The 25,866-nt window shown below is 41.5% G+C and overlaps 1 protein-coding gene across 3 annotated transcripts in view; it reads right to left on the minus strand.

The window, feature by feature from the left end:
* The window catches only part of chdh (choline dehydrogenase), a 46,184-nt gene that overhangs the window by 2,525 nt on the left and 17,793 nt on the right, over positions 1–25,866 (minus strand). For all 3 annotated transcript variants that reach the window (XM_080182551.1, XM_080182559.1, XM_080182565.1), the window contains exons 2-6: positions 24,205–25,074; positions 19,816–19,967; positions 18,174–18,303; positions 17,909–18,043; positions 10,900–11,042 (exon numbers count right to left, since the gene is read on the minus strand). In XM_080182551.1, the coding sequence (XP_080038677.1) occupies positions 10,900–11,042; positions 17,909–18,043; positions 18,174–18,303; positions 19,816–19,967; positions 24,205–25,074 (1,430 nt within the window). The remainder of the gene's footprint in view (positions 1–10,899; positions 11,043–17,908; positions 18,044–18,173; positions 18,304–19,815; positions 19,968–24,204; positions 25,075–25,866) is intronic.

The following is a 25,866-nucleotide window of genomic DNA, read 5'->3' on the forward strand; positions in this document are numbered from 1 at the left end:
TATTGTAATTGTTATAAATCCTGTAGATGATGATAACTTTTAAAAAGTCAAACTTCCAGTTGTTAGCTGAAAAGGTTAAACAAGAAGATTACAACAACTGACTAAAATCATTTTGACTAAACACTACTGTAGGCAACTCAAACTATAGAACTAAACTTTCCTCTTTTACTTTTAATACAAAAACCCACTTATCAGATATACTTCACACTGCTCCTTTAAATGGGCATTTGATTTTCCCTAACCCAAACCAAAGCTATTCTTAGCTCCCGATGGTTTACATCCATTCCTTTCCTTTCCCTTCCCAGCCTGACCATTTTTAACACAGAACTGTCTTCCTCAGTGACGCCTCCTCCTGGAGATCCTCAGGCACAATCCTCTAGCCTCCTTTCAAATCTTCATGAGTTTGGCCTTTTCAACTTGAGGGTGAACTTCTGCCCGCATTCCTGAGCAGTGAAATATTGAGACTCTTGGGACGGGATTTTTCAGCTGCGCTTGCTCCAAAACTGGAGAATCCCTCCTGAGGTCAACTGATCTTTCCGAGCTCTGCCCCTCGCCCACTACGATTCTCGTGGCAGGCGGAATGGGAAAATACTTCCCCCAGGACTCTAGCTGCCTTCTCTCAGATCCTGGAAGATTAATTGTTTATTTTATTGAAAGAGAAGCTTGTAACCTGACTGCACGATAGTTCCCTATGGGCTCTAATCCCTCTTAAATTCCATCTCCATGGCACGGGGAAGCAGTGGGGTTGTGGTATCGGCACTGGACTAGTAATCCAGGAACCCAGGGTTTAATTCCCACCGGGGCAGATGGTGAAATCTGAATTCAATACAAATAGGGGCACGAATATCCTGGGAGGGAAATTTGCATCTGCTCTTCGGGGGGAGGGGGTTAAACTAATTTGTCAGGGGGTTGGGGAAATGAGATATAGTCCAAAAGCTAGTGTTGAGGATTGCGAGGTACTGAGGAAGGTACCAAGGTCGCAGGAGTGTACAGGCAGACAGGATGGTGGACTGAAGTGTATCTACTTCAATGCAAGGAGCATCAGGAATAAAGGTAGGTGAACTTGGAGTGTGGATTGGTACTTGGGACTATGATGTTGTGGTCATTACAGAGACATGGTTAGAACAGGGACAAGAATGGTTGTTGTCAGTTCCGGGGTATAGATGTTTCAGTAAGAGTAGGGAAGGCGGTAAAAGAGGAGGAGTAGCATTGTTAATCAAGGATAGTTTAACGGCTGCTGAAAGGCATTTTGAGGGTGATCTGCCTACTGGGCTGAAGTTAGAAATAAGAAAGGAGCGGTCACGTTGTTAGGAGTTTTCTATAGGCCCCCAAATAGTAATAGAGATGTGGAGGAGGAAATGGCAAAACAGAATATGGATTGGTGTGGAGGTCACAGGGTGGTTATCATGGGTGACTTTAACTTTCCAAATATCGATTGGAACCTTTATAGATTGAATAGTTTGGATAAGACACTTTTTGTAGTGTGTGCAGGAGAGATTCCTGAACGATATGTGGATAAGCCAACAAGAGGTGGGGCCACATTGGACTTGGTACTGGGTAATGAACCGGGCCAAATGTTAAATTTGTTTGTGGGAGAGCACTTTGGAGATAGTGACCACAATTTGGTGTCCTTCATTATTGCAATGGAGAGGGATAGGGTCACACGACAGGGCAAAGTTTATAAATTGGGGCAGGGGTAATTATGATGCAATTAGGCAAGAATTAGGGAGCATAAGATGGGAGCAGAAACTGTCAGTTATGGGCACAAACGAAAAGTGGAGCTTTTTCAAGGAACAAATACCACGTGTCCTTGATAGGTATGTCCCTGGCAGGCAGGGAGGAAATGGCCGAGTGAGGGAACCATGGTTCACAAAGGAGGTTGAATGCCTTTCCAAGAGGAAAAAGGAAGTGTACGTAAGGATGAAAAAACCAGGGTCAGTTGGGTCACTTGAGTGTGGCAAGGTAGCTAGGAATGAGTCAAAGAAAAGACTTAGGAGAGCTAGGAGGGGGCATGAGAAGTCCTTGGTGGGTCGGGTAAAAGAAAACCCCATGTGAGAAATAAAAGAATGACCAGGGTGGGGTTAGGGCCAGTCAAGGATAGTAGTGGGAACTTGTGCATGGAGTCAGAAGAGATAGGTGAGGCGTTGAATGAACACTTTTCTTCAGTGTTCACTAAGGAGAGGGGCCATGTTTTTAAGGAGGAGTGCATGATACAGGCTGATAGGATGGAGCAGGTAGATGTTCTGAGGGAAGATGTATTAGCAATTTTGAAAAACCCGAGGATGGATAAATCCTCTGGGCCAGTTGGGATACATCCTAGGGTACTTTGGGAGGCAAGGGATGAGATTGCAGAGCCTTTAGCTTTGATCTTTGGGTCCTCACTGTCCACAGGGATAGTGCCAGAGGACTGGATAGTGGCAAATGTTGTTCCTCTTTTCACGAAAGGAAATAGAAATGACCTGGTAATTATAGGCCAGTTAGTTTTACTTTGGTGGTCGGTAAGTTAATGGAAAGGGTCCTGAGTGATAGGATTTATGACCATTTGGAAAGGTTCAGTTTAATCCGGGATAGTCAGCACGGTTTTGTGAGGGGTAAGTCCTGCCTCACAAATTTGAGTGAATTCTTTGAGGAGGTAACTAAGTGTGTGGACGAAGGTAGAGCTGTTGATGTCATATACATGCACTTTAGTAAGGCATTTGATAAGGTTCCCCATGGTAGGCTTATGAAGAAGATGAGGAGATGTAGGATAGAAGGAAATTTGGCCAATTGGATAAGTAACTGGCTGTATCATAGAAGACAGAGAGTGGTGATGGAGGGAAAATTTTCAGACTGGAGGCCAGTTACCAGCAGTGTACCACAGGGGTCAGTGCTAGGTCCTCTGCTTTTCATGATTTTTATCAATGATTTGGAGGAGGGAGCTGAAGGGTGGGTTAGTAAATTTGCTGACAACACCAAGATTGGTGGAGTAGTGGATGAGGTGGGGGGGCTCTTGCAGGCTGTAAAGAGACATTGATAGGATGCAGAGCTGGGCCGAAAAGTGGCAGATGGAGTTTAACCCTGATAAATGTGAGGTGATTCATTTTGGTAGGGCAAACTTGAATGCAGATTACAGGGTCAATGGCAGGGTTCTAAGGAATGTGGAGGAACAGAGAGATCTTGGGATTCATATCCACAGATCTCTGAAGGTTGCCACTCAAGTGGATAGAGCTGTGAAGAAGGCTTATAGTGTATTAGCGTTTACTAACAGGGGATTTGAGTTTAAGAGCCATGGGGTTATGCTGCAACTATACCGGACATTGGTGAGGCCACATTTGGAATCTTGTGTGCAGTTCTGGTCACCTCATAAGAAGGATGTGGAAGCATTGGAAACTGTGCAAAGGAGATTTACCAGGATGCTGCATGGTTTGGAGGGTAGGTCTTATGAGGAAAGGTTGAGGGAGCTGGGGCTTTTTTCTTTGGAGCAGAAGAGGATGAGAGGCAACTTAATAGAGGTTTATAAGATGATGAGAGGGATTGACAGAGTGGACGTGCAGAGACTATTTTCTTGGGTGAGTGTAGCTGTTACTAGGGGGCATACCTATAAGGTTCATGGTGGGACATATAGGAGGTAGATTCTTCACTCAGAGTGGTTGGGGTGTGGAATAGACTGCCTGCTGTGATAGTGGAGTCGGATACTTTAGGAACTTTCAAGCGGTTATTGGATAGGTACATGGAGCGCTCCAGAATTATAGGGAGGGGATAACTTGATCTTGGGATTGGACATAGCTCAGCACAATATTGAGGGCTGAAGGGCCTGTACTGTGCTGTAATGTTCTATGTTTCTATGTAAATCTAGAATTAAAAGTCTAATGTCAATTGTTATAAAAACCCACCTGGTTCACTAATGTCCTTTAGGGAAGGAAATTTGTTTTCCATACCTGGTCTCGCCTGTATGTGACTCCAGATTCACAGCAAAATGGTTGATGCAAACACCCTCAAGATGGGCAATTAATGCTGGCCTGTCCAGCGACGCCCACATCCCATGAATCATTAAAAACATGTAAGCCATGGTTCCTATACCCAGGTAGAAATGCTAATCAGTTATCCATGAGACCTCAACTCTCTTTTAGAAATAAATGGATAGTTTGAAGTACAACTATTAACAACCTGGCATTTTAAAAACTTTCCTGAATATTGATGACTAGCAATCTGTAAACCCAGATGCCATTCTTTTTGGAAAAATCTTTCTGTATTAGCCAGCAATGGAACCTGCAACCTTGGCATCATTAGCATCACACTCTAACCATCTATGGTCTCTGATCCTTACTGTATCTCATCAATAACAGGCTAGCAATATGAAAATGACCTACTTATTCCTACTCTGTTTGCTGTCCTTCAATCTATCCGTGCTAAATATTGAATGTTCCATGAACTTTTCTCTTGCATAAAAGCTTTTATGTTGCATCGTTCCAAATGCCTGCGCAAAATACAAACACGCACTGGTTCCCCTTTATCTACTTTGCTAGGTGCCTATGCAAAAGCTCTAATTGATTGTTAAATAAAATTTTCCTTCCAGAAAACAATTTTACTCTAATTGCATTAAGACTTTCTAAATTATATTGAACCCATTTTCTTATTCTCAGGTTTTAAGTCCGTCCGCCTTGTTGTCCAACGAGGGGCATACACGCGATGGGTCGTACAAGGGTTGCTCTTGGATGTTCGAGAATAGCCTAGTACTTCATGTCATTAGTGTACGCTTAAACTGGACCGGATGTTGGGCAACATGACAGCTCAGTGATTATCACTGTTTGCTGTGCAGACACATGGATTTGGGCCAGTGTCTGTGGGAGTTTGCGCATTCTCCCCGTGCTTGCGTGGGTTTTCTTCGGGTGCTCCGGTTTCCTCCCCCACCCCAAAGATGTGCTCTTAGGCTGATTGGAGGTAATAAAAAGTGTCCCAAATTAGTTTTCCCTCAATGTGGAATGCCATAAGCATAGGTAAGGGTCATGGGTGGAGGGGGGACTGGTAATGTTAAAATGGCGGTGTGGGCTCATTGGGCCGGAGGGCCTGTTTCCTGGGCTGTTGTTGTTGTTCTTTGTTCTTTATGAGTTCCATATTTTCTCGATGACTGATGCCAGATTGATTGGTGTGCGGTCCCGATTTTTGCTCTCCTTTTTTGAATAGTGGTATTACTTTTACTACCTTATGAGGCCTCTCCTGAACCTAGGAAAATTTGAAAATTCACAACCAATGCATCCACTATTTTTGCAGCTATTTCTTATAGAATCCTAGGACATAGGCCATCAGGGTCCAAGAAGAATATTTTTGGCTTTTAATCCTATTAATTATCATTAAATCTCTACTCTTTTCAGTCTTGCTCTGCTCATCCATATCAAAATTGCCACACTATTCTATGGCCTTGACTTTTAGATTTATAAATTTTCTCTCACCTCCAATAGAAGATAAAAACTTAAAACTCATTAACACTCGTTTTTGGATCTGTCGGAAATGGGAGTGAATTGTTGCTGAGATTGTCAGCAACAGGGGTGACTGGGAGGCCACCAATGTGGCAATATGGGATAGCTGACACGTGGGGCTGTACAATAGTTAGCACTGCTGCCTCACAGCATCAAGGACCCATTCAATTCTGGCCTCGGGTGTGTGAAGTTTGCATGTTCTCATTGTGTCTGCTTGGGTTTACTCCGGGTGCTCCAGTTTCCTCCCTCACTCCAAAGATATGAGAGTTAGGTTGATTGACCATGCTAAATTGCCCTTTAGTGTTAAGGGGTCTGGCAGGGTAAATGTGTGAGGTTACAGGGATAGGGCCTGGATGGGATTGGCGCAGCCTCAATGATCAAATGGCCTCCTCCTGCACTGTAGAGATTCTATGATTCTCTTCTCTGTGCTCCCCAAACATATCCTTCCATCTGCAAGGGGGAGTGGGGAGGTAGTTCTCTTCCAGCTGCTGAGCAAAGAGCTGGAAAGCAGTTAGTCTCACAGCTCCAGGGACCCAGGTTCAATTCCATCCTTGGGAGACCATCTGTCTGGAGTTTGCATGTTCTTCTCGTGTCTGCATGGGTTTCCTCCGGGTGCTATGGTTTCCTCCCACAATCCAAAGATATGCAGATAAGACGGTCATGTTAAATTATCCCTCAAGTGTCCAAGCATATGTAGGTTAGGCGGATTAGCCACGGTGAATCTGTGAGATTACGAGCATAGGAGTGAGGGAATGGGCCTAGATGCTCTGTTAGAGAGTCAGTGCAGACTCGATGGGCACAATGGCCACCTTCTGCATTGTAGGGATTCCACGTTATGTTTTTTCCTTGTTTAAAAATGACTGGCCTTAATTACACTCAATGGAGTATATCCTGTATTTCCATTTTAAAGTTTACTGTTTTGTTAGCTTAATATATGCAGTCTTTCAAACAAAATCTTTTCGTTATCTAGGAAACAATCAAAGGAAAAGAAAGGATAGTGTTCAATTAGTTTGGAACCAGACAGATATTTACAACAATACTTGGCTGCAGTTGCAATTCATGGGTGTTTTCCTTTTGCAGCTGCTAAAGTCCAACTGCTCAACTTCCTTTCAAGTTAAATGTGGGACATTTGAACTCTACAAAAAACTTCAATCAGAATGATCTTTGTACAGATCTTTCACTACAACTCATTGTACTGTTTACATATTATTTTCAGAGATGAAAATTCATGTTTTAAACTTGGAATTGTTCCAAAACAATATGACTAAATTCAGATAGAATGAGTTAATCATTATGCATCATTTCTGAAATGCGGGCAATGAACAAGTTGAACAAGTTCCAAGTGTTATGTACTTGCTCCAAAAACACAGAGGTAACGTTCTGTTTATTCTTTTATGAGATAAGAGTGTCATCAACATGGCCAGCATTTATTGCCCATCTCCAACTGCCCTCGAGAGGATGGTGGTGAGCTGACTTCTTGAACTGCTGTAGCTCCTGAGGTGTTCGTACACCCATTGTGATGTTAGGGGACGGAGTTCCAGGATTCTGACCCAGCAACATTAAAGGAACGGTGATATGTTTCTGAGTCGGGGGGGTAATGTATGAGTTGGAGGGGAAATTCCAGGGAGTGGTGCTCCTGGGCATCTGCTATCCTTACCCTGCTAGATGTAGCAATCAGGTATTTGGAAGATGACTTTGAAGGAGCCTTGCTGAGTTCCTGCAATGCCTCTTACTGATGGTGCATACTGCTGCTACTGTCCGTCGGGTAGTAGAGGGAGTGAAAGTTTGTCGATGGGGTGCCAATCAAGCTTTGTCTCGGATGTCCCGCTCAAAAAAGACAGTAGGACTAGGGGGCACAGCCTCAAGATAAAAGGGGGGCGGTTTAGAACGGAGTTGAGGAGGAACTTCTTCACTCAAAGGGTGGTGAATCTCTGGAATTCTCTGCCCGTTGAAGTGGTGGAGGCTGCCTCGCTAAATATTTTTAAGACGCGGGTTGATGGGTTTTTGATAAGAGAGGGGATTAAGGGTTATGGGGAGAGGGCGGGAATGTGGAACTGAGCAGCGACAGATCAGCCATGATCTTATTGAATGGCGGGGCAGGCTCGAAGGGCTAGATGGCCTACTCCTGCTCCTATTCCTTATGTTCTTATTATGTTCATATGTCCCCAGTTTCATTTAATTCTTTGTCTCATCCCATGCCTTTACAAGAAGCTTTTTCACTTCCTTTCAGGTGTTAAGGAACACAAGCTCCAGTAGCTTAGATGTCAATGCCCATCCGGGCCCCTCCACACCTTTCCATCTCTCTGACCCCACTCCTCCTCCTAATCCAGGCCTTGTCATGTATTGGCTGTACCATCTGACTTGCCCTCTCTGGTGCTGAATCTTCAGTGAAGGACTCAGTTTTATTCCCTTACACCCTCACCTCAATGAATTTCGGGCTTGGCGCGATGTTGAACTCTTTTTTCATCACTTTTGTCTCCATGCTCACTTCTTTAGGCAGGAATCTTCTCATCCTGCCTTTTCAACAGATCCGCCTCCAGTCTTCTTTCCTAACCTAGACTCCTCCCTCTCGCCCTCTATCTGTTATTGATCTTTTTACTGAGAATCATCGGCATGACACTGGCTGTCACAATTTCTCTCCTCCTCACATCAAGTCCAACCTGTCTACTTTTGAATTTACTGTGCTCTTTTCTCTCAAATCCAACTGTAACTTTGCAATCAAACCTCCAGACAAGGGTAGCGTGTTGTTGTTTGATGTATTGACCTTTACCTTGCAGACGCTGAGTGCCAACTCCCAGACACTTCCTCCTACCTCCCCCTGGACCATGACCCATCACTGAATACCAAGCCATTGTTTCCAGGACTGTTACTGACCTGATCACCTCTGGAGATCTTCTCTCTACAGCTTTCAATGAGATCTTCCCTCTACAGCTTTCAACCTCAACAATCCCCCAACCCCACAAAGCCTGCTTCTTCTTCCCTCCCAAAATCCACAAACAGGATCATCTCAGTCGATCCATTGTAACAGCCTGTTCCTGCCCCACTGAACTCACTTCCTCCTACCTTGACACTACCCTCACTTCTCTTCCCACCTACATCCACAATTCCTCTAATGCCCTACGGCACATCAACAATATCCAGCTTCCTAGCCAAACCACCTCCTCTTCACTATGGACATCTAATCTCTCTCAACCTCCATCTCCCACAGGTGGGTCTCAGGGCTTTCCTTCAGCAGAGGCCTGAACAATCCCCTGTCCACCACCATTCTCCTCCACCTGGCTGAACTTGTTCTCTCACTCAACAGTTTCTCCTTGAACCTGCCTCACTTCTGCAAAGTGAAGGTGCGGCCATGCGCCCCAGCGATGCCTGTCTTTTTGTGGGGTATGTGAACCATTCCTTGTTACGGTCCTACTCAGGCCCTCTCCAATGACTCTTTTCCCATTACATCAATGACTACAGTAGTGCCACTCATGCTTTCGTCTGGATGTGGAAATATTTATCGATTTTGGTTCCAATTTCCACCCCTCTCTCACCTTCACATGATCCATCTCTGAAACTTCCCTTAGCTTCCTTGACCGCCATGTCTCCAATTCTGGTGATAGACTGACCACCAATATTCATCACAAACCCACCAATTCCTACAGCTACCTTGACTGCAGCTCCCTGTAATAACACCATCCCACTGTCCCAATTTCTCCCCTGCTGCATCTGTTCCGATGATGCCACCTTCGAAAACATCGCTTCTGACACATCTGCCTTTTTCCTCAACCGAGGTTCCTTCCATCCCACCATGTTGACAAGGTCCTCAACTGTGTCCAACCCAACTCCCATACTTCTGTCCTCACCCCTTCCCCTCCCTCTTGGAAACAAGACAGGGCACTCTTTGTCCTCAATTTTCACTACACCAGCCTCCACATTCAAAGGATCCTCCTCTGCCATTTCCTCTAACCTTAGGGTGGCACAGTGGTTAGCACTACTGCCTCACAGCACCAGGGACCCAGGTTCGATTCCCAGCTTGGGTGACTGTGTGGAGTTTGCATGTTTTCCCTGTGTCTGTATGGGTTTCCTCCGGGTTCCTCCCACATTCTGAAAGACATGCTGGTTAGGTGCATTGGCCCAAACAGGTGCCAGAATGTGGTGACTGGGGGAATATCACGATAACTTCATTGTAGTGTTAATGTAAACCTTACTTGTGACTAATAAATAAACTTTACTTTAAAACTCCAGCATGATTCCACCAATAACACATCCTTCCCTCACGCTCAGAGTGGGGAGAGGCGGGGGTGGGTGGTTTGTGGATAGAGAGACTGGTGATCAGTGGGGGTCTCGGAGAATAGATCGGAAGGAAGTCCGGAGATCACTGCGCATTAAGTGGATAGGGTGGGATCAGTTGCAATCAATCAGTCAGTCAGGCTTCTGATGGGGACGGGGTGCTCTTTCCTGCCCAAAATCTTTATTTCCGAGTTCCCACCATGATGCTACAGTCTGCCAACCAGCCTAACAGTTGAGGCTGGGACGAAATGGCCCTTAGGTGTCCATTAATTGGCCACTTTAAGAGCCTTAACTGAGGCAATGTTGAGCTTCCTGTCCAAGGTTCTGTCTAGTCCAGTTTAACATCAGGGGTCAAAGTGGATAGGAGCCCAGAGAGAATTCTAGCCAACCAGCAATTTCACACTCTCTCCTCCCTCAGAAATTCTAGCTCTGGTAATGGAAAAGAACAAAAGGCAGAATCCAAATAAAAAGTTTCACAAAGGAGCAAATATTTACATGATTTTCCTCATGGAACACAATCAATAATTCACCAAACTAAAAATACTGTAAACTTGATCATTATCCAAAGAATGCCATATAGACTTTCTTAGTGCTGCCAGTTACAATGGAAAAATTACATTTTAATTCTATTTTTAAACCTACATTAAAATTAAATCAGTATGTCTTTTCTAAATTTAGGGAATGTCCAAAGCTCTTATTCTGATTTACAATCGACTTATGAACACACAAACACTTCAGCGAAATATTAAATAAAATTATGACTGGGAGAAATATATGCATCTCCATTTTATACTAGTCATACTACTGACATAATTTGCCACAACAGAAAACTTCAAGTAGTTCATGGTGACCAGCTGAATACAAACTTAATTGCAACCTTTTAGTTTTAAAATTACTCTTACTGCAGCTATTAAGGACTCAATAGAATTTTGCCAATAATCATTTTAAACACTTTACAAGTTGCAGTATTAATAACCATAAGTCACTGCAATGCTCTCATTGCTATATTTCATATGCATCGTAAAAGAACACGGTTTTGTGGCTGTAAAGTACAACTTAATAATATCAATGCCAAGTGAGTTGAAGAAAGGTTATATTTTCTTTAAATTTTCAGACTATGTTTAATTGTTTCAGCTTGTAATCTTTAGAAAATTCCAGAAAAAGACCTCACCTGAAAAGCCTCCCTGTTAGGTGAGACCCTCCCATGATCAATCACCTGTGACGGCAAAAAGTGGAACTGAATATCAGGATGAGTTACACCAGGGTGACTTCTGATAAACCCACCAGTTTCCAAATGAGCAGTAGCTCCATCGCCTGAAGAAGACATTTTGTATTAAAAATGATTTCATCTAGTAATGCAAACAGGCTGTTATTTCATTATAAGAATTGTTCAAATAATATTTATATTCACAATGTTTCATAGTTGTTAAGACCCAGGCCAGTAACTCCAAGGTGTTTTATGAAGTTGGCCTAGTGCCTATGTTTTACATTTGATTTTGGCATGGGTGAGCATAAGGCATTTCACCCCAGGTATGATTCAAGCGACCTACTAGGAAGCTTTTATCAAAGTTTATTTAAGAACACAGTTAAAATATAACAAAAATAATTAGCATAACATTTACCAATTACAAAACTTAAACATAACAGTATAACTCCTGACAGCTAGTTATCTCTGCTGTTCTAAGTTAAACAACATCCCATAGACAAACATCCTTCTTCAGATATAGCACAAATAGCAAGCGTGCTCACGTGATGCTGGATTTACAGCTTTTAACGCTTATGTGAATCGGTCTTTTGAATGTTGGGTCAAATCTCTGAGGCTTCCCAGTCTTAGAACATACAGAAAGCCTCTGGAGGGGGGAGGCGGGGGGGAAAAAGAGAGAGAGAGAGAGAGAGAGAGAGACTGCTTTCAAGCACCAGCTTCCAGCAACAACCGAGGTGAAAAAAACAAACTAAAAGCTTGGAATACTCTGTGGAAAAAAAAGCTGTCCCTATGCATATCACCTAACCTGTCAATCATCCTCAATCAAGCTCACTCAGCATTGCCAAGGGACATTAAAAACCACAGGACCTTGCATTATTTCAGAATAAAGTCAGCATTCAGCATGATGTCCATTATATTGTTTCAGTAACAAAACGGCACCAGTTGCAGACAACATGGTGATGACAAAATCCTAGAGACAAACATGATTAAAATACATTTCTTAAAGGCACAGTACCATCACATCTCCCTCTTTGAGAAAGAAAATGAACCATCAAAATTCAAAGATGGCTTAATTTTTCAAAACAGGTTTATTTCACGCTACTAATACTCTACAATGGATATACATACATTTTATAAAATCAAAACATGCAAACATAACAGCAAGATAGTTCATTTCAGTCCTTGACTTCCACCATTGAACATTCCTTCTTTTCTCATCAAATTCATGACACGTTGCTGTTGTTTAACTGTTTCGTCGTTCCTTTCCAAAATTCTCCTTCAGTCCTTAATCCTGCTTTAATTCCAAGTCCGAGCTCAATTCTGTAGTTACAATGATAAAATAGCTCTGGCAATGTACTCACTGAGCTAGGCAGGATCAGGAGGATAAAACTTTACATGTGTATATTCAGGGCCATTCAGCTTTCGAGAGTTAAGCCTACAAGATGTTGCTTAATTGAAACAGCGTTGTCTACAACTACCTCATTCATAATTACTTTAGTACTTCCCAGTTTATTCCCACAGATCTCTCCATGCAATTTTAATAACTCTTTCAAATCATTTTGATCTTCCTCCAGAAGTTAACACAATAATTTATTCCACTTTCTGATAACTTCCTCATTATCCAATTTAATTTGAGGAATGTCAAATTCAGAATCATCTGGATTTGGTTCTTCACCCTGAGTTGTAACCACCAACACATCCTGCTTCTGCTTTCTTTTCCCATCAAAATACCTCTTTAGCATATTCATATGACATACTCTGTGAATTTTCCTTCGGGTGTTAGCGATGGAAAGGTGGTAGGACTGGAGGGTCTTAATGACATTACTGTTACTAGAGAGGCGGTGCTCGACAGACTGGAGGGGCTGATTGTGGACAAGTCCCCAGGACTGGATGGAATGCATCCGAGGGTTCTGAAAGAAATGGCGGAGGTTATAGTGGATGCATTGGTGGTTATTTTCCAGACGTCGCTGGATTCCGGGGAAGTGCCGGAAGATTGGAAAACGGCTAATGTTACGCCGTTGTTTAGGAAGGGTGCCAGGCAAAAGGCAGGGAATTATAGGCCGGTTAGTTTAACGTCTGTGGTAGGTAAAATGTTAGAATCCGTCATTAAGGAGGAAATTGCGAGGCATCTTGAAGGCAATTGCTTGATAGAGCAGATGCAGCACGGTTTCATTAAAGGGAAGTCGTGTCTGACAAATTTACTGGAGTTCTATGAGGATGTGTCTAGGGCGGTCGATAGAGGAGAGCCGGTGGATGTGGTCTTTCTGGATTTTCAGAAGGCGTTTGACAAAGTACCTCATAAGAGGTTATTGCAGAAGGTCAGGGGACTTGGAGTTGGGGGTAGGGTGTTAGCGTGGATAGAGGATTGGTTGTCAAATAGGAGGCAGAGAGTGGGGGTCAACGGGTGCTATTCGGATTGGCGGATGGTGACTAGTGGAGTGCCCCAGGGGTCAGTGCTGGGGCCTCAGCTTTTTACCATTTATATAGATGATCTGGAGGAGGGAACCGAGTGTAGGGTGTCGAAATTTGCGGATGACACCAAGATTGGGGGAACGGCAAATTGTGCGGAGGGTGTGGAGAGTCTGCAGAAGGATCTAGATAGACTGGGCGAATGGGCCAGGAAATGGCAAATGGAATTTAATGTTGGCAAGTGTGAGGTGGTCCACTTTGGTAGGAAGAATGGTAGGAAGGACTATTACTTACGGGGTGAAAAACTGCAGCAGGCGACGGTGCAGAGGGACCTCGGGGTCCTTGTGCATGAGTCGCAAAAACCCAGCTTGCAGGTGCAGCAGGTGGTCAGGAAGGCGAATGGGATGCTGGCCTTCATAGCAAAGGGGATTGAATATAAAAGTAGGGAGGTCTTGCTGCAGCTGTATAGGGCATTGGTGAGGCCGCAGCTGGAGTACTGTGTGCAGTTTTGGGCGCCGCACCTGCGCAAAGATATTTTGGCCTTGGAGGGAGTGCAGAGGAGGTTTCCTAGGCTGATACCGAAGTTGAGGGGGTTGAACTATGAGGAGAGGCTGAATAAACTAGGCTTGTACTCGTTAGAGTTTAGAAGAATGAGGGGAGATCTCATTGAGACGTATAAGATGATGAATGGGATGGATAGCATAGAGGTGGAGAGACTCTTCCCACTGAAAAAAGACAGTAGGACTAGGGGGCACAGCCTCAAGATAAAGGGGGGGCGTTTTAGAACGGAGTTGAGGAGGAACTTCTTCACTCAAAGGGTGGTGAATCTCTGGAATTCTCTACCCGTTGAAGTGGTGGAGGCTGCCTCGCTAAATATTTTCAAGAAGCGGGTTGATGGGTTTTTGATAAGAGAGGGGATTAAGGGTTATGGGGAGAGGGCGGGAAAGTGGAACTGAGCCACGACAGATCAGCCATGATCTTATTGAATGGCGGGGCAGGCTCGAAGGGCCAGATGGCCTACTCCTGCTCCTATTTCTTATGTTCTTATGTTCTTATCTGATGTTCTTATCAAATAATTCACCAGTCAATTTCCTTTCAATTTGATAAGCCCACTAAGCCTTACTTTTAAAGGTTTGTCTACCACCAGTATAATACTAAGACTTTATCTCCACTAGTGAAGCTACAAATTTTTGATTTCTTACCCATTTCCTGTTTCATCACATGCTCGGCCACTTATGTTGTATAGCCAACTCACCCATTCTATTCAATCTTTCTCTAAAATCTGACACAGTATCCAATAATTATGTCTCAGACTCACCAATTTCTCTTTAATCAATTTAATGGACCTCATACTTCATGACCAAAAATCTATTCAAATGGACTGAATTTAGTTGATTCTTTAGGTACATCCCTAATTGTAAAAAGTACAAATGGAATTCCTTTATCCCAATCCCCTGGAAACGTTTGACAATAAGCCCTCAACACTATCTTTAAAGTTTGATGCCAGAGTGGCATCTTTGGAATTCTGTATGGTACACAGTTGATTTTAAATTGTTTAATTCCTAAGCTATCCATAACCTCCTTGAATAACTTTGTATTTCTGTGGGTAGTCCATATCTAGTAAAAAAAATAAGCAACTCCACTCCAATCCTTTTAGCTGTAATATTGCGTAATGGAACGGCCTCTGGAAATCTAGTAGACTCATCCATATGGTAAATAGATATTGATTCATACTTTTCGTTTTAGGGAGATGTCTTACACAAGCAATTAAGACCCTTGTAAAAGGTTCCCCAATGCTGGAATGGGTATTAAGGTTGCTGATTTCAGTACTGCTTGAGGTTTCCCCTATTACCTGACATATGTGACATGACCAGCAAACTTCAACCACATCTTTATGCAGCCCAGGCCAATAAAAATATCTTTGTATTTTAGCTTGCATTTTCCTTACTACCAAATGTCAACATCCCAGTATCTCATGTGCCACCTGCAACACGTCCTCTCTATATCCTACTGGCAATACCACTTGATGAATGTTTCTTGTGCATAAATATGTACAGGTTTCCATTGCCTCATTCAGATATCATTTTTAAGGTAATAACATTTCCATGCACACTCAGTTTCTTCAACGTATACTTTCTGATAGAGATAAAATAGTTGCATCTTTCTGTCGTAAATCTGCTGACTTTCCTGAACTAAAAATATCCACTTCATCCTCTACCTGTTCTTGTTCTTCTTCAACCATCTGGTCAAAAATGGTTCCTGATAATTGAACTTCAACTTCATTTATCTTTACTCTTTGATTGCTCCTCTTGTCTTAACCTGCAACTTTGTGACCTTGTTACTGCACAATCAGGAAAATGTCAGGATATGCATCCTTTAACAACTCAGTTGTTTAATTTTCAACTACATAAGCAAGACCTGTGATCTAGATATATCATTACCCAAGATAAACTGTATCCCTAGACGAGATAATTTCCCTATTACTCCTACTACCAAATCACCACTTTTCATTGGACTCTCCGACCTCACCTTATATCATAGAACATTATTCTTTTCACCCTGAATTCCACAAATTACCACCTTTTCTTGCAATACTCCTTCCAAACTACATAACTCCTCATCCCTCACCGTCAAAGAGTGAATAGCTCCCATATCCCTTTAACTACGCTTCCTGGTACATGAGTAAACTTTACCCATGCGAGTAAATTATTTAAAGATATCTGGCACCTTCTTATCAATCAACCCTGACCAGACTGTACATTCTTTTGCATCTCTTTAAATTTAACTGGGGTTTTCTTTACCACTTTAACAAAACCCACTGGCTTTTCCTGTTTTACCATGTCTGTCTTTCCAGTGCTTTTCTTAAATTACCAGCATTGCGACTTTGTGCATCCTACATTATTACAGTGAAAGCATCTGTGGCTTTTTATTTCTCTTCCACTCTCCAGTGCTTCCTTTTTAACCTGAGGTACACTGTTTTTGTTATCCCTCATGAGATTTCCTTTATCACCTGAGGTTTTCTTTTTTCCATAGTTTCTGTCCCTCACAGACTAAAACTGAGATCAGAAACCAAACTTTGATTTTTGAACTAATTCATTATCATCTGCCGTTTCTGCTGCTGACCTCACAGTTTTAACCCTCTGCTCTTCCACATGAGTTCTTGCTGCTTCTGGAAGTAAATGTTTAAACTCCTCCAGAATAGCCATTTCTCTCACAGCATCATCCATTTTCAAAGGCCTTATCCAATTTCAAAATTACTTTGTTCGATCCTTTCAACTTCTATGTATGTTTGACCGGGTTCTTTCCTTAGATCTCTAAACGGTTGTCTGTAGTGCCAGTTCCAAGACACCTTTTTTCACCTCATCATTAGTCCCACAGACCTCCTGATAGAGATGCAAACACCTCACTAGCTCTAGCAACCAACTTTGTTTAAATTAGCAATACCCAAACACTGTGGGTGCACCCACAGTGGACCTCCTGAACTGCAATGGTTCAAGAAGGCAGCTCACCACCACCTTCTCCAGGTCAATTAGAGGTGGACAATGAATGCCGGCCTAGGAAACAAAGCCCACATCCCTTGAATGATTTTTTTTTATTGTGAAAATACAATCCAATGTCCATCTGGTGGTTTCAAAAGTATTGGCAACTAGCAGATATAAAGCAAGCAATGCACAGTGAGCAAAACAAACTTGCAGCACAAGATATGGGCAGCATGGTAGCACAGTGGTTAGCACTGCTGCCCCTCAGTGCCAGAGACCCAGGTTAAATTCAGGTCTTGCGTAACTGTTTGGGTGCCGTTTGCACGTTCTCGTGTCTGTGTGGGCTTCCTCCGGATGGTCTGGTTTCCTCCCATACTCCAAAGATGTGCAGGTTAGATGGATGAGCCATGCCAAATTGTCCCTTAGTGTCAGGGGCTTGCAGGGTAAATACGTGAAGTTAAGGAAATAGGGCCTGGGTGGGACTGCTGTCAATGCACTCAATAGGCCAAATGGCCTCCTTTGGCACTGTAGGGATTCTATACGGTGTAAAAGCCCATTAAGTATATTCCTGCTGACATCTTGTACATAATTTGCATTACCATGTCCTTTCTTTGCCCTGTTTCTTCTCTTAAGGGAAATGAATAATGACAGTAAAATCAATAAAATTGTAATTTTTTAATCAAAGCTTTTCAAGATATTGAGAGCGACAGATAAGGTAGAGAGAGAGAAAATATTACAGCAGGTTGGGGAGTCTTGGGTTAAGGGATATTGTTTAAAAATTATAGCTAGCAGTTTCAGAAACAAAATGAGGAAACACTTTTTAAACACAAAAGGGTAGTAGAAATTTGAAACTTTCTTCAGGAACCACAGTGGGTGCTAGATCATTTGTAAATTTTAAATCTGAGATTGATAGATTTTTGTTATCCTAAAGTATCAAGGGACATGGATCCAGGGTAGGTATTTAGAGTTGGATTGCAGATCAACAATGAATGAATGAATGATGGAAGTATTCCAAGTATTAAATGGCCTATTCCTGTTCCTATGATCCTATGTCAAGATTCAAGTACTGAAAGGAGGCAAAAATTTACCTGTGAATTTCCAAAGCCATTCCAGGCCAACTTTGACCATCTGGATGGATTTTTGGGATTGATATAGAGTAATTGGTTCAGTGCATTCTTGCTGCACATACAGTTCTAGATGATCTTGCAGATTCTGACCAACACCTGGAAACAAAGCAGTTTCTTTAAAATGATCAGTTTTGTTTAACTAACCGCAGCAACCATCACCAGAGAACAAACTGTATCAAATTAACTAATTTAATGCCTTTATTTCTCTGAATAATTCAATTATTACCAGGACGATGGCAAACAACAGGAATGCCCAGTGCTTTAAGGTCATCTGCATTACCAATGCCAGATAACATAAGAAGCTGAGGTGAGTTAATTGAGCCTCCACTTATGATTACTTCCTTGTTGGCATAGGCCTAAGGAGATAAAACATAAATAATTAACTAGAATACTGGGTCAACATCATCAATGCTTAAGCCTCTTCACTCCATATTTTAAAAAATTCAGGCACATAAAGAAAATATAGGACATCAGAAGCGGTGAATTACCTTTAGACCTAGGATAGCCTTTGAACGTAACCCAATCCAAACGTGGGCCAATGTGAAATAAACCACCAGCATAAAGAGAGTTTAGGCTAATTGACTATCTCCTTCAGAAACTAGCTATATAGAAAGCTGGTACTAAGATCTATGATAACATGACATTTCTTCTCCGGATCTACACAGCCATAAAAACATATAATCATGGATAAAGAATGAACAACTTCCTGGAACAATCTCCAAATATTTACTATCTTGGTGCATCCTAAAGGACAAAGTGAGGGGAGGCCAGATTTATAATAATAAAAGAACCAGAGGATGTTAAAGAATTGTCTTTTTGGATAGCGAGTTTTTATGATCCAAAATATACTTTCTGAAAGGGTGGCAGAAGCAAATTTAGTCATAAACTTTCCAATGAGAATTGGATATATACTTGAAAAGAAATAATTTGAGGGCTGTGGGCAAGTGGAACTAACTGGACAGCTCTATGAAAGAACAGGTTTAAGCACAATGCAATGAAGCATCACCGCCTGTACTGTATTCTATATTAACTTACTTCATTAAAAAATAAATCAATTTTTAAAGAGAATATTTTATATTGTATTGTGGCACAGTGGTTAGAACTGCTGGCACACAGCTAAAGAAACCCGGATTCAATTCCTGCTTTCGGTCACTGTACAGAGTCTGCACATTCTTCCGGTGTCTGCGTGGATTCACTCCAGGTGCTCCGGTTTCCCCTCTCAGTCCCAAAGATGTGCTGGTTAGAGGTGCAGTAGCCATTTAAATTCTCCCTCAGTGTGCCCAAACAAATGCCAGAGTGTGGCGAATAGGGGATTTTCACAGTAACTTCACTGCAGTGTTAATGTAAGCCTACTTGTGATATTAATAAACAAAGTTTAAGTTTAAACTCGCCAGTTCCACTCCTCTCTTTAACTGCCCTGGTAATGTACATTATTGTTTTGATCTGTCATATACTGTCTTTATATTACTCTTATTTTAAATGAGAAAAGCTAATGCAATTTATTCTTTGGCTTTTCTGCAAAAAATCTTAGGGAGGGAAGAAAATTTGAGTTAAAAACTACTAGAAGCTGAAGAAAAAAAATCCTCATTATCATACTTGAAGGTGTTTTACCAAATGCACCTGATGGTATGCTGCACATGCTCAGACAGTACAAGATGCTTGGAAGAGTTGGAAGCTTTCAATTTAAAGAAAATTCAATGGATAAATTTCTAACACAATTTGTAGGTAATTTTTTTTGTCTGACAATTCCTGGAACATTGACATACAACATTCAATTAAAATGCATTCTCAAGCATGAGTATTTTACACAAGGAAACTATGATTAGAATGAAACACAACAATGTCAAATAAATGTAACGCTCCACTACCTTTATTGGTAATCCACTTTGAACATATTCAACGCCAACAGCTTTAGTGCCATCAAACAAAATTCTAATTACAAATGTCTTTTCCTCTGCTGTTAAGTTTCTGCGCACCAAGGCAGGTCGCAAATAAGCACTAGCTGCACTCCATCTTTTTCCTGAAATACAGAATATTTTTATTGTACAAGTAATGAACAACTAACTATTCATGCTTGCATGATTTTTTTTGTAATGACAGGACAGGATAGAAATGCATCACAGCATTTGTTAACCAAGATTTTTAGAAAAAATGTCCCTATAGTTGGCACAGCTTAGGGTCTTTAGACATTTTCACAAAATTCATACCTTCATAATTATTTTATAGTCACATACAGCATACAATTTAATATATTTCCACTTACACTGACATTGCACTCACATGGTGCATATGGCACACTTTGGTTTACATTTGTGTTCCAGACCAACGGTATCAAACTTATAGCCTACAAACAATCCCCAAAGTGCAGGCAACTCAGTTTTATTTGTGTTTTTTGTCGTTGAATTGTGTAACTTGAATTTCAAAAGTATAAGATAGCACTCTATATGAACAAAAAATCTTTCCTTATTCAGGATTACTGGGCAATCCATTGCACAAATCTCATCAAGCAGAGTTTATACCACTACTTAGCCAACTTGCCTCAGTCTTGAGCAACATAGAAAAGGATTACTTTTCAGCAGTGTTCCATGTACTGACCAAGGATAGCAACAACTATAATTGCAGGAGTCTAATTCCAATTGAGACAACAGTTCAATTAACATCTCATACTTGAAGCTCAACACATTACAGGCACCCGACAGACTATCTTTTGTAATTTTACAGAAATAATGCACAATAGTTAAGTGACCACACAACCAAAGCTATGGGCTAAATCACCAATGTTAAAAAAATTGTATTTTTTAAAGAATTACTAGAGCAAGTGCATACGCCATTCATTGTTGAGTCTTTTCTCCTCAGTGCAAACTATTTCAGAGGTGCAAACACTTTAGTGATGTACGTGCACAACATATATAGACAAATTTGTCAAAATCAACTGCATTTTCATCCCATAATTCTTCTATCTTGAAAAAAATGTTTGATACACACTTCTCACACTTCGTTCAAGCACACATTGTGCGTGAACTCGGTCAGTGATTAATAGCAAGTCATTTTAAATGAAGGCATCATTGTCAAGTCTAAATCCTGTTCCTCAGCTGACACCCACACACAGGCATTTCCCACAGGTCAAGATTAAAGTATAAATTTTCCACAGCAGCAGGACTCTTATCTCACTATAAATCAATGGTTCAACCCGTGACATTTTGGTTTGTATGACTCAATACCACAAATAATTCTACAGTCCAAATTTCTGCTAAAATGTTCTGCAAATGTTTGTGGAAATTGACATTGAACGATTATGAGGAAGTATGAAATGTGAAACGGAACCTTGCCTGTTAGTTAGACAACACATGACAGATATTGTGACTTTGTCAAAGAAAAAGAGAGAATTCTCTCATTGTTCTTTGACAACTGTTGGCCTGATCAAAGAACAATACAGCACAGGAAACAGGCCCTTCGACCCTCCAAGTCTGCACCACTCATTGGTCCAACTAGACCATTCTTTTGTATCCCTCCATTCCCAGTCTGCTCATGTGACTATCCAGATAAGTCTTAAACAATCCCAGCGTGTCCGCCTCCACTACCCTGCTTGGCAGTGCATTCCAGGCCCCCACCACCCTCTGTGTAAAATACGTCCCTCTGATATCTGAGTTAAACCTCGTCTCCCTCACCTTGAACCTGTGACCCCTTGTGTTTGTCACCTCCGACCTGGGAAAAAGCTTCTCACTGTTCACCCTATCCATATCCTTCATAATTTTATACACCTCTGTTAGGTCTCCCCTCATTCTCCTTCTTTCCAGGCAGAACAACCCCAGTTTACCCAATCTCTCCTCATAGCTAAGACCCTCCATACCAGGCAACATCCTGGTAAACCTTCTCTGTACTCTCTCCAAAGCGTCCACATCCTTCTGGTAGTGCAGCGAGCAGAACTGGATGCAGTAGTCCAAATGTGGCCTAACCAAAGTTCTATACAGCTGTAACATCAGACGCCAATTTTTATATTCTATACCCTGTCCTATAAAGGCAAGCATGCCATCTGCCTTCTTCACCACCTTCTCTACGTGTGCTGCCACCTTCAAGGATCTGTGGACTTGCACAGGTTCCTCTGTGTGTTTATACTTTTGATGGTTCTGCCATTTATTGTATAGTTCCCCGCTACATTAGTTCTTCCAAAATGCATCACTTCACATTTATCTGGATTAAATTCCATCTGCCATTTCTCCGCCCTATTTTCCAGCCTGTCTATATCCTACTGTGTTCTCCGACAATGTTCATCACTATCCGCAAGTCCAGCCATCTTTGTGTCATCCGCTAACTTACTGATCACACCAGTTACACTTTCTTCCAAATCGTTTATATATATATCACAAATAGCAGAGGTCCCAGTACAGAGCCCTGCGGAACACCACTGGTCACGGACCTCCAGCCGGAAAAAGACCCTTCCACTGCTACCCTCTGTCTCCTGTGGCCAAGCCAGTTCTCTACCCATCTAGCCACCTCTCCTTTCATCCCATGAGATTTAACCTTTTGCACCAACCTGCCATGAGGGACTTTGTCAAATGCTTTACTAAAATCCATATAGACGACATCCATGGGCCTTCCCTCGTCAACCGTTTTTGTCACCTCCTCAAAAACTCCACCAAATTTGTGAAGCATGACCTCCCTCTTACAAAACCATGCTGTCTATCACTAATGAGACTGTTCTGTTCTAAATGTGCACACATTCTATCTCTAAGAATCCTCTCCGCCAATTTCCCTACCATGGACGTCAAGCTCACCAGCCTATAATTACCCGGGTTATCCTTGCTACCCTTCTTAAATAACGATACCACATTCGCCTGTCCTCCAATACTCAGGGACCTCACCTGTGTCCAATGAAGAGACAAAAATTTCTGTCAGAGGCCCAGCAATTGTCTCTTGTCTCCCTGAGCAGTCTTGGATAGATGCCATCAGGCCCTGGGGATTTGTCAGTTTTAATGTTCTTCGATCAACATCCATAAGAAAACTTAATTAGTTCTTCATAACTTCACTAAATATGCGACCGTGCTATACATTTACTTAAGCTACAGAAACTATACTCCAAAGTCAGTTATAACCATTATAAATTGGTGATATTGGAGGAAACTTCCAGTAAGCAATTTGTCCAAGTTTAATGCTGATGAAAATTCTAACCTTTCGAGGAAAAAAAAGAAATTAATGATGACTCTTGTAACTTCCTACTCATGCAAAATCAAATCCAAAAATGACTATTTCATTTCAGGATACACCCGTTTAATTTAAGTGCACAGAAATGTTTCCTAAATTTTAAGAAATTAAATATCACCACAGCATCAAAAATATAGAACATTTAAAGATGTTTGTTCGCAAAAGCACAAATATAACAACCATAAATAATTTCATCACAGGAGGAAAGGATAGTTCAGCATATGAAAGGCACATTAATTTGTAACAGTACAATTCCTGATGACGGGTCATCTGTAAGAAATGTATGAATAAATTCAGGGCAGCAGGAATGCTCTACAGGAAAATGTACAACTTGCTTAAAGAAAGGCCTGCAATGCACTACTAACACCACCCCAATTAATTCATTAATCCCTAAATTGTTCTTGAACTGAGTGGCCTTTTCATGGGGCATTTTCAACAGTAGTGCTGTAGATCTGGAAGCCAAACCAGGTGAGGATGGCAGATTTCCTTCTCTAAAGAATATTAGTGAACCAAATGGGTTTTCATGACAATCGACAATGGTTTAATTATTAAACTTTTAATTCCATACTTTTATGGAATTCAAATTTCACCACCACTCCTGGTAGGATTTGAACCCTGGTCCCCATGGCATTACTCTGGGTCCCTGGATTACTAGTCCAGTGACGATACCACTATGGCACTACCTACCTACAGGCATTGTGGTACTGTAGTAAGCAACTTATTTTAGGATAATTTCACCCTTCCCACACTCCCCAGCATTACTGTGTTCCCATTAAATGTTCAAAGTTGTTTGTAAAATGGACCATCAGAAACTAGATTACAGAAGTACTGCTCAGAGCTGCATTAACAAACATCTTGACACTTAGATTAGTTAAATTACATAGCAGTTTCTTGACAAATACTAATAGATCACATATATGCAATAATTAATTTTAGTGACTTATTTTGGTTTTCAGTTGCACAGTTCTACAATTCAATTGCAGGATAAGTTTCAAATATAACGAGCAATTTATTCAAACTGTCAACAGAGGAAAATAATCATCAATTTCCAATACCTTTGTGAATTGTCATATCCATCCAGCCAACTCCCTCTTGCTGAAATCCGTTCATGTCATCAGTGAATGGGTAGCCAGCTTGCTGCCCAGCTTCAAGAAAAGCGACATGTAGAGGGTGGTTTGTCTTTCCACGTGATACATGCAATGGTCCATTTCCCCCTCTATACCTGTCTGCTCCCAGCTCATGACACTGTGCTTTCCTGAAATAAGGAAGGCAGTGATCGTAATTCCAACCAGTAGCACCTTGTCTCTCCCAACGATTATAATCCTCAGCGTGCCCACGGATATACACCATTGCATTCAACGAAGAGGATCCTCCCCAGACACGACCTCTAGGCCAATACAGTACACGGTTATTCATATGTTTCTGAGCTGTGGTATGATAATACCAATTATACTTATCATCACAGAGATTGTATATCAAGGCAGCTGGCATATGAATTTTCCACATTAGTCGCTTGCTACTCAACATTGTATCTTTAGGCCCTACTTCTAAAAGGAGCACTGAATTATTGGGATCTTCCGAAAGACGGTTTGCCAAGACACATCCTGCAGACCCTGCTCCCACTATTATGTAGCTATATGTTTTTTCCTTTGGAGTGCAGTTTTTAGCTGTTGTACTTAAGTTCTGGCGTTGTCGGGACCAAGCAAACAAATTGCTTGACACGTTCACTTTCGTGAACTCAATCAATCTATGCATACTTCTTGCTGTGCAAACAGCATGCATCAAAACTGCTCTGGAGGTGTAGACCATTGTTTCTGTCCTGCTTGGTGTGTTGGTTCTGGAGAACACAATCTTTTCAGCTGCTGGTGCAAAGTACAGTGAAAAGTACTGTAACCGCAACGTCTGGTGCCGCTGCTCCTCACGATCTTTGGAGAAATGAAGACAGATATTTGAGATTCATTGCACGCACAAAAACTCACACAAATGCAAAATGCTGAAAAGCTATAAAAACAAGAATACACCATATATATCATTTAGTAAACAAAGGCAACTGAACTTTAAAAATCGGTAGCATGAATTTGTGAAGTATTTACAATAATTGAACTGGATTAAATAAGTAAGTGTTTTATAGAAGCAAGGATACAATCTATATGAAAGAAAAACAAACTTTCAAGCTTGAGTAAATTGGAAGTCAAACAACTGCCTGAGCTGTGCAGCAGTCACTTTCGTGACACACCCAACTACTCCTGGGGAGCGATGCTCCGTGCAAGATTTACATCAGTAAGCAAAGGTCATCGTTAATGATACACGTTAGGTACTTATTACCTCAAACAGTTAGAAATTTCATTTACAACTGAGGAACCCAAGATTAAACGTGTATCCCTGCACACCAAGTTTTAGCTTTCTCCAAATATCAAGACAATCACAATAAGTCATTGCAATAAATTGGTTTTCTGCAGTATCAGTTTGTCAGAGCTTCAATAAATAGTAAATTTTCAATTGTACAATTTGTTTTGAATTACAATAGAAATATTAGTAGTTTTAAGTACATGTTACCTTTTAGGTTTGTTTTAGCTCCCTCTTTATTCAGTCACATCCACAAACATTTGCTTCCCAGGGCTACCACTAATCCACTCCATTTCACCCCCAAAGGTAAATACAATGGATAGCCCCAATCATTTCAGAAACCTGCCCCATACATCTACAACATGGAGTTG

This window comes from Carcharhinus amblyrhynchos, chromosome 3 (genome assembly GCF_965287045.1).
Source record: "Carcharhinus amblyrhynchos chromosome 3, sCarAmb.v2.hapA, whole genome shotgun sequence".
NCBI classification, from domain to species: Eukaryota; Metazoa; Chordata; class Chondrichthyes; order Carcharhiniformes; family Carcharhinidae; genus Carcharhinus; species Carcharhinus amblyrhynchos.